The sequence below is a fragment of the Plasmopara halstedii genome (assembly GCF_900000015.1).
Source record: "Plasmopara halstedii genome assembly, contig: Scaffold_1583, whole genome shotgun sequence".
NCBI classification, from domain to species: domain Eukaryota; phylum Oomycota; class Peronosporomycetes; order Peronosporales; family Peronosporaceae; genus Plasmopara; species Plasmopara halstedii.
Window position 1 is genome coordinate 511,340 of NW_020188494.1, and position 9,522 is coordinate 520,861.

The 9,522-nt window shown below is 42.3% G+C and overlaps 2 protein-coding genes across 2 annotated transcripts; both read left to right on the plus strand.

Annotated features, from left to right (window-relative positions):
• Positions 1 to 4,231: 4,231 nt before the first annotated feature.
• On the plus strand, positions 4,232 to 5,115 carry PHALS_01694 (uncharacterized protein; the record flags this gene model as incomplete). The annotated part of the gene is made up of 2 exons (XM_024716136.1): positions 4,232 to 4,684; positions 4,756 to 5,115. The coding sequence occupies 2 exons, from the start codon at positions 4,232 to 4,234 to the stop codon at positions 5,113 to 5,115; spliced, it is 813 nt and encodes a 270-aa protein (XP_024581764.1).
• A 1,312-nt stretch (positions 5,116 to 6,427) lies between these two features.
• Positions 6,428 to 7,047, plus strand: PHALS_01695 (uncharacterized protein; the record flags this gene model as incomplete). The annotated part of the gene is made up of 2 exons (XM_024716137.1): positions 6,428 to 6,604; positions 6,667 to 7,047. The coding sequence occupies 2 exons, from the start codon at positions 6,428 to 6,430 to the stop codon at positions 7,045 to 7,047; spliced, it is 558 nt and encodes a 185-aa protein (XP_024581765.1).
• Positions 7,048 to 9,522: the final 2,475 nt, after the last annotated feature.

The window sequence follows — 9,522 nt, forward strand, 5'->3', positions numbered from 1 at the left end:
ACTCTTTTCTTCTCTTTTTGCAATTTTCTGCCTGAGATCAGGTGACGATGTTGCTGTAAGCAATTCTGCATGATTTGTTTATAGAATGCATACCTCAGAGCCAGAAAAACACCCCGAATTTGACAAGGCCATACTCCGTGCAGATAGTTTTTTGTGAACGAGACAATTTTTCTCGACAGCTTTCAGCCGGGTAAAATAAAACACGATCACACGTTTAAGGCCAGCTCAGAGCAAAGGGCGGCATAACGCAAAGGGTTAGGCGGTATAAACAACGTGGAATGGCCGATCTGAGTTAGAATTTCCCAGAATTGGATAAGAATGATAATTTTTTTCACAGCCTTTATGACCGCTCCTTGTGAATACTTTGGCACAGTTTGACAGAGGTTTTTGTGAGGGGTCGTGCCGTTTTAGCATTGTTTACTCTATGCTTGCGAGTATTTTTCCGGGTCGAACTACTTCATTCACGTTTCTCTCGGACAAATGCACTGACCGATATACGATGGTCTTCCTCTTCGCGGGATCAACCCACCGAATATATTTTCCGATAAAGCAACCAACAAGGGAAAATATCGTTGGCGCCGAAAACACTCTTATCTAGATTGACAGATGCTCTATCCAAGCGCATATACTCGAGCACCAATCGCAAGTGTTCAATGCGGTTTTCCGCATCCGAATTTTCGTATCCTGCACGGCTATGAACAAAAAATCGTGCATAGCCATGATGCGACCTGAACAGTTGGGTCATCAGAGGACTGAACACGCTGATGTATGAGGCATTCCCTGTGTTCTAATCAGCCATACCAAATCATATCGCTCTAAGCGCTTATCGGTATCGTTCTATCATTTGCGGATGACAATAACAATCTGCTTAGGTGAGCGCATTTAACAAATTGCAGCCGATCATGCTGTTCTGCACCACATCCTTAAAAAATAGCGTTTTTCTTGAAATAATAAATGCATTTGATCATACTAGCGTATGCACAATCTGTATCAGGAAGTCGGCGCTTTTTTTGGTAGTATACTCTCTCACACACAACCCGCTTTGCGATGTGTACAAAAGAAAGTGTCAACGACGTTTCACTGATTATTTACAAAGCGCCATCGCTGTGTGATGAGATATTTTCTTTTGGGAAATAAGTAAATTTCATGATGCACTCCCCTATCCGGACGATGCTCGCGCGATGGATCTTGCGTCGCTACGTTGTTTTATTTCTTCCATAATACGTGATGTGGATTTGCAGGATCCTTCAAAATTACTGATATAAACCTTGTACTTGTACTTTGCGAGTGTCCTCAGTGAAAGATTCATATATGACGGATGAAGAGCTCAGCCATACTCCAGTACCAGCCCCGTACCACTTCGGTGGATTCCTCCTCGTGAACTTTTAAATACAATATCGAACTCACACTTCCTTTAGCTTTGATAGATTTTTGCCGCATGAACCGAGCGAGGGTTTACTAACAAGCTCTAGGACTACCTTTGTCATTTCCTCCACGAATGATTTACTATCACTTTCTGCGTGCCCATCGCGTGAAAGTGCTGTCACAACCGTATGATCACATCGCAGTAAAAATAGGCCACCCTTCTTGTCTTAAATTCCTGGTCCTATCACTCGCGGCTTCTTTTCGCCCTTCAACTCAGTACGATGGCAGCCAGGTCTTTCTGTAGGCTGCTTTGTGCCTTGTGGGACTTGACATCTTCTCTAGGTTTGCCGACCGGGGCACGCAATGCACTAATTTTTCGTACTTTCAGCGATAAAGCATTCGCAGGTAGTTCAGCAGGTAAGATATCTTTCTTCTCTCCGCAGCATGGATGAAGTTCATTGCCGTTGGTGCGCTCATAGGAATTTAATTTTCAGTATCCCATCCGGCCCTTGCGGTACGGAAGTTGTGTTCCACATTGAATGCGACGCCCACCGCTTTTTTGAAAGAGGCTGATTGTAGCGAATTGTCTTGGGTACGCCTCATCGGATTGAAAATATCCCATCGCGATGACAGATGTTACCACCTTCAGCAGAGGTTCAATCGCAACTGCGACGATATGAAGTCATAGTACCTGGACATAGGGGGGTCCAACGTTTTAAAATTTAAAACTTTACTTCGTCCAGCCTTCAAATGCCTGGATGATCGGCATCAATGGCCTAACGGTTAAAGCCACCAGTTCTCCCCCGCCCTCGGGTTGGGCGTTCCTCACCAGAGCCCACAAAGCTAGTGGGTACCGCCAAAACGGTAATTCTGACATCTTGCCAGGCATCTTGACGCATGATACACATACACTTTTAAAGCTGATCTTTTTGCCCAGGGATAGGTACACCACACAAACGTTAGATTCGTTCATTCTTACTAGGAGCGGAACCGAGAGCTTCTAAGTTAACTTACAGGGTTAGTCATCTTCGCTAATTCAGGAGTACATAAATACAAGATGTATCCTGTTTATCCAACAAAGCTCACTTGGTAGTTAAACGAGCAGGTATGTCCCACGGATGTCGTCTTTCTAAAGTTCCGACACGTTCACGCATACCGCTATTCCGATACTTGTGTATGTGCACAATGACCTTATGTGTTATGTGAGTTTTAAATCATTGTACATTTTTTTATAGTACTGTACCAGATGTGTTGGTGTTACGTCCATAAGCTTCAAAGGCGTCGCATACTTAGTGTGAAGCCGACGAGCCTGTTTTTGGAATTGACGGCTTTTTCGCGTCTAGGCTGCAGTCGTAAAAATGGCTGTAGGCTGAGCTGGATTCTATCATCATTGTCAGCAGGAAGTCTTTATGTACGAAATCCCGTTCAAGCATATCATCAAGCTGTGTATCATCGACTGTAATTATCCAGTCGTTTGTGTAAGTGGGCCCCGTCAGCGAAAATATGCATTGATTTTGATCGTTTGCTGAGAAGATCAAGTTAAGCTTAGCAGCCTCCAAGCTGTATATCCCCGCAATAGGCTCGCACTTATTAGCAGATTTAAAAAAAGTGTCGTTTATAGATGGAAAACCGCGTTTTCATTCATCATGGCATCAGAGGTTGCTTCGTTTTCCGTCAAATATTGAGAAGTATAAAGACAGGGCAGGGCAATCGGTAAATCATACACTAAACGGGCAAACACAAACAAAATATTACAAAAAATTAGGATAAAATAAGCGTCAACATGGGCTTTTCTTTCAAATGAACGAATATTAAGCAAATGCAATCAGTAAAGTGCGCTCAAAGATGTCCACCTGTAAAATTTGTCCCAAAACAGGTCTGACAACACTAAATTCTCCTCTGCCTTCCATCCATATACTTAGTCTGAATCATAAGTCATTCATCTACACGGTAATTACAAGGTGACGAGAAATTGAGGTACACAGACCTTTGTATTATGCTCTTTTTAATATATTGAGGCAATAGATACTCATTGGTATAGAGGATGTGTCTTCCAGAGAATTTCTCGTGTGTAATATCTTTGTGGGTAGGCTCCTAGCTTACCAGAAGGTACGGGTGCCGAGATCTTATACTTTAATCTCATTCTTGAAGCTCTACGGTTGCATGAGATGACGATACTCTAAATTTTTTTCGACAATTTGGGTTTTCTCGGGCCGATAAATATTATCGTACAGTGCTATCGATATCACAAAATAATGCTGTAGTACCACGATATACTCATTTAGTTGTTATGCCGTTGCTCAGGCATCTTCATAAAGTTACCAATACAGTTGCCACGCGGCAATTCTGTAAAACGTCCAGACGCACATTTTCAGATCGTCAGTGATCACATTTGTCGTTTTAAAAGCATAAGACGATGTCATGGATCGATATGATGGACGTATTTAAGCGTATTTCTGGGCAGTAATAAACCCAGATATTTCAAAAGCCAGCATCCTTTTCAGAAAAAAAAGCTTGGCTCTGGTCAAAGAAACAACATTGACAGACGGACTTCCAACCGATCCTAACAGTACTTTTTCCTGCACTACGTCCATTCTGATGAATAGATGATGATCTACAATGTCCCACTGTACACTCTGCATATAAACTGGTCACGACGAAGGTCGGAAGGACGATCATCGTCGAGACATCGTTTTGATGCCTTAGTGCACATCCTCCTCCGATGCTTTGCGCACCTTTCCTGGCGCTTACCTCCAATTTGGGTCGCGCCACAACGGCGCAACAACAAGCTCCGATGCACTAATGAGACCTTTAGACGTTCGCTTCAACATCATTTCTTCATTCGCCACATAAATCGCAAGCTAGTATGGAAGACGAGTATCAGCTATCGGCTATGCTACCAACGGCTGGATATCTCTTCGCCGAGGAGCTGGATGCACACTTTCTTGCACTCGACGACTTCCACTCGATGCTGCTTCGGGACGAATGCTCAAAGGTGTCAGTCTTAGACAGCTCGTTCAACTTGAGCTGTTCAACACCAACGGCTGCACCAAATTCTCCTTCCTCGGTGGTGTTTTTGCCCCCATTCTACCCACCACTTGAGGGCTTCGACGACCTCAAAGAATACATGAAGGAGGAAGGTACATTCTCAGATTACTACACTAGAGAATGCATCACTACAAACAATCTAGAGCATATGGAATTTGACCTTCGACCCTCCACACGAGGTGGTCAAGAAGACTCAGTGAGCGATGAGGACAAGGAACGACTTAGACAGCGCCAACGAGGCTATGAAAAACGTTACCGTGGTCGTAAAAGGGTGAGTTTTATTGTTTGCTATCAAGTTATACTAGCACAAGTTGAGACTTACGTTTCTTGCTCAAATTTTAGCGAGACCTCAAGATACAACGCGATGCGTGGTTAGCTCTTGAAATGAAGCTAGACGCTGATCGTAAGAAGCGCTGCAAACCCTATATTCGCATCGAAAAGCCTGGCCAAGATACATTACGCCACAAATTGCTATTACTCAAGCTGGAGGAGCACGCTTTACGTCATGACCACGTAGCCATGCGCTCACTCCAAGCGTGGGAGGAGATCTCACGAATTCGCGAATACTCGGACAAAGAGCAATTACGTTCAATGAGTGAGTGGCGTCATAGCGCAGACAAAGTTATCGGCCGCTGCGCTGTTCTCGGATCTGAACATTTTCACCCATACGCCCCAATGGAACAGCGTCACTTTTCTTGGTGACAAATCTTACTGATTGTCAACCATGACGCCAGAACTGCATTCCTCTTCTTAACAGAAATACCATAAGTTATAACATTAACTAAACGAAGTGTATGTACTACAGCAAACATATGACTACCTCCTTATCCAAGAGTGCTTCCCTTCAGAACATAGACATGCTCAAAGTTGTAAGCAATTCATATTGATGTAACTAAAATGCTAAATTCAGTTTTTGTAAGACCACAAAAAATATATATCATCTCTAGATATATTTGTAATTTGGACTGGTATAGTATGATTGAGATCAGAGAAAAGCTAAGATTCGTGCCTTCTTCATTGCATCTTGCTCAAAGAACATTCAACTCGCTGCTAACAAGAATCATTTGCTGTCGTGATACAATGGCTACATGATTCGGACACTCTACCCGAATGTTCCGCGAGTGAGAGCTGACTCGCACCCTTTCCCGCGTAATAATCCATGAAAGACGCTGTACATGTTCAGTTTCTACAATTTGTTATATTAGAAAAATAATTTGTTTAGCTTGACATGGTAGGAGCAAATGCATCGTGTACCTTTGCGCATCCCTTAAACTGCTCGACTAATAACCAACTGTTCAGGTGCAAAGTTCACATGCTGGGGACTGAATGTCCACCACTGGGCGACAACTTTGCAGAAAAGCCTGGAAGCGTCTGATGTAGCTCAAGTCGAGCAAACGTCGTTTGTGGTTGATTAAACACTACGACATTTCGCTTTGTTGATAGTAATTTGACGACGCATCGAACTAGCGCTTGCAGAGATCAAAATTGCTGTTTAGCATAAGGAGTCATCCATCATCTTGTAATGCTGTGATTTGTGAAGTCACATAGACCTGTCTTTGCGACTAATGCGGTCTTTTGGATACTGTACTATACTGTATGTAATACATTCAACGTACATGTACCTTGAACACACAAAACTATGATGTACCCTCACCAGCAGTGTCTTCTCGACGCTGACAAGTCGGTCGTGGCTCCTGAACACTGCATATCGTACAGTACAGTAGAAAAAATAAGGCCAGTCATACAATTGCAGCCATCTCCATTGGTAAAGAGCTCACCTTTGTTTACGAAGACACCCCCAGATTCTGTCAACTTTCGGTCAGCGATAAGCAAACCTTTGGCATCATTATAAAATTATCACGCTGCGAACGAGATCGACATGAGTGACCACGACTTGAACCATGTCGTAGTGTGTAGTTTTATTAGTGAGCTGAGTCTCGATGAGATAATGCAGTTCGATCCAAGAGCAGATTCCTTAGACAAGTGGAGCTGCATCTTCAACGACGATCACGAAATGACGGCCGAGTCCTCTATTGCAGGGACCACGTCGGACGAATTTAGCGACTACGAAGACTCACAACCTATAGTCGAAATAAAGGAGCGCCCTTTTAAAAAAATCAAGAAGCCAAAGACAGAGCTCCAACGAAAGCTTCAGCAAGTGTACGACAAGAAGAGTCGAAACAACAAGCGGGTACGTACAAATATGTACCTGTATAATACAGAAAGCTTTGCTAAAATTTAATCTACTATTAGGCGAGGCATCATGCGATGAGCGGATCATTTGTCCCAGTGCTCAAGGAATTTGTGGAATTAGTTCATTACCGCATCATGAAGACAGAAAATCAAATTAACTTGCTGTGCCTTGCCAAGAAAGCAGGTTCAAGTATATCAAATAATGTCACGGCTCAGCGGCAGCTGGATTTGAACCATGGAGCTCTAAAATGCATTCAGTCAACTGCTGAGGATTGGCGAAAGCGGAAGAGCGGAGAATCGGGTAGATGCTTTTTGAAGAATCTAAGCATTGAGATTCAGCTTTTACTGGAGAACCTACAGACACTTGGTGATCAGCTAAGAGTAGCAACGAACGAGCTACAATGGCGATTAGAGGACACGACCATTGGTGTGTGGGTTTGAATGAAGACAAAAATAGTTGGAGTCCTGTAGTAATTGGTAGTCTACTGTAAAACTAATTCGTGAGCCCACCTTATAATATACTTGAAGGAAAGTGGATGCTTTAAATTGAAGATTATTCTCAACCTTTATTTGAAAAATAGCATGTTCTTTAAATAATGAAATTGATAGTATGACCATTTTCTTGCTTATCAACTTTAGTTGCCATGGTCATAGAAATTACCAATCTTCTTTGAATGATAAACTAGTTTCTGGTCCGTCTACACTTCTCATTCGATTAGATAGAAGCAATGTTCTTACAAATTAGATGTTATATTTTGTGAAACAAGCTCGCGACACATTAACAACCTTGCACCTTCTACCATGAGAAGTAAAGTGGCCAAAGATCAAGCTTATCCAATAAGAAAGAACCGACTGTCGTATGGATTTAGAATGGAGCCAAACCAGTGATAGACCTAGAGATTAATAATATTGGATGAGAAGTGCAACCATTAAGCCACAAAAAAATAAACCTGAAGTATTTTCATGAGCGGACGCGAATTAAGGACGAATCTAGAAAGTTTCACAACGATATTCGAGCAAAGCTCGTCGGTTCGGAGATGATGGAGGTTTTCGATCTAAATGCAGATGTTTTTTACTGCACATCTCTGCTACAGTGGCTTCAATAAACAGGGTGACAACTCTGCGATGTCGGTCACTGCTTCCCGAAAAGCGAGTCAAGTCGACCCTCTTGCAATGCAAATACTATAATACGATAAATGCTGTATAGGAGTCCTACGTGATAGGACTCTATTCAGTAATCAACAGATTTCGCATAAAAAGATTCCGATACAAGACATCGACAAAGTATTGGAGAGAAGGTACAAAAAATGAAAAACAGGGTTCCAAAGAGCAAAGACGAATGGAATTATTATCATGCTCTATTTTGGCTGGTGACTCACGATCGTACGATTTGGAGTAAGTGTGGAGGTAGCCAAGAAAGGTCTTTTGCTATTTATGATCGATAACTGTGCATAGACACGCAGCGTACATACCGACAACCTTTCATTACCAACATATGGTGTGCAAGAGCGATGACATCGAAACAAACTTTGTAGGCAGCAATCATTTGTAACAATATTTCTAGTCTGAGCGACTTTCTGCGTCAGTTTGTACATATTGTTGCAGAGAAATGACCTATTATAGCTTTGGTCTACTCCAGCTATTATAATTTATAGCTGCTATGCATAGTACAGTGAGGCTATCTCATATCCATTCATTTCCCATTCAGAACATGCATAATCAAATCACCTTTGTATTGCTGAGTCAGAATGCAGCCGTTCATAACATCAGGTTCATGTTGTTGGACCCCACCACAGTTTTATGGGTTCCTTTTTGGAATTAGAAGCCGTATCAGTACTCTTAGCTTCACGATTCACTTCAAACAACTTCGGGGGAATGCACCATATGTACACGATGATTATGAGCAATTAACATTTATTTGATGTCACTTCCACTCTTTTATATCAAAGGGTACGATTTCTAGCCTGATTGGATAGTCGAAACTTGATGTCGAGCTATCGAAGTTTTGAACAGTCTAATCAACTTCTGGCTCTAAGAGGATAGCACCAAACCTTCGAATAATATCATGATGGTCATCTTAAAAGATATTGCGGTTGAGTTGTTCTGTGTATAAAATACTGAGGCGCAATCCTACTGATTTGTTGGTTCGTGTCACGAAAATACAATCGACAAAGATCTGTATACTTTTTTCGCTTCTCTCAAGCAGGGTGGATGTTGATTTATCGGTAAAAACTGATGTGTTAAAGTTTTTTATGATCCTGTGGCTGAGTCCTTATGTTGCCTCAGATATGCCAAATCACTCTGCCGTATTCAAGTACGATCTGGTCTTTAAGCCATAAAAAGAACGAGGGGACGTGAGCTCTGGCTAGGAGCCTCACCATGAACCCTTTGTCCGTGTAACGAAAAAAAAATCTTTTTGAGGGGATAAAAATTAGAAATCGCGAAAATGGAGCCGCCACACCGTTACCACTAGACTAATTGGAGTTCTTACCTGCAAGACAAAATGTACTTTATGTATGAAAATTAGACATACAGCTGCAACATCGTCTTTCGAGAGCATTGAGTGTCGAAGTATCGCCACTTCCTCTCATCTTTAGTGCTTGTTGCTCCTTAGCACCGTTTTAGTCTTGATACACACTGCCTCGCGAATAAACGTATCCACTTTGGCCCCGTCTGCCTTCGTGAGCATGTCCGCAGGCTGACGCTTCGTGTCAATGTAGTCAACTTCGAGGTTTTTTCTTACACGTTTTTGTGGATAAAGTCGTAATGATGTCTACCTGCTTTGACCGAAAATGGAACTTAACGTTTTTGATTAAAGCGGTCCTTTGATATTTTCCAAACTTGTGTTATTTTACTGCTCATGTGACGGGTCACACGGCACCTTGCACAGAGGAAGCTTGACTTCCAAGAGTATAC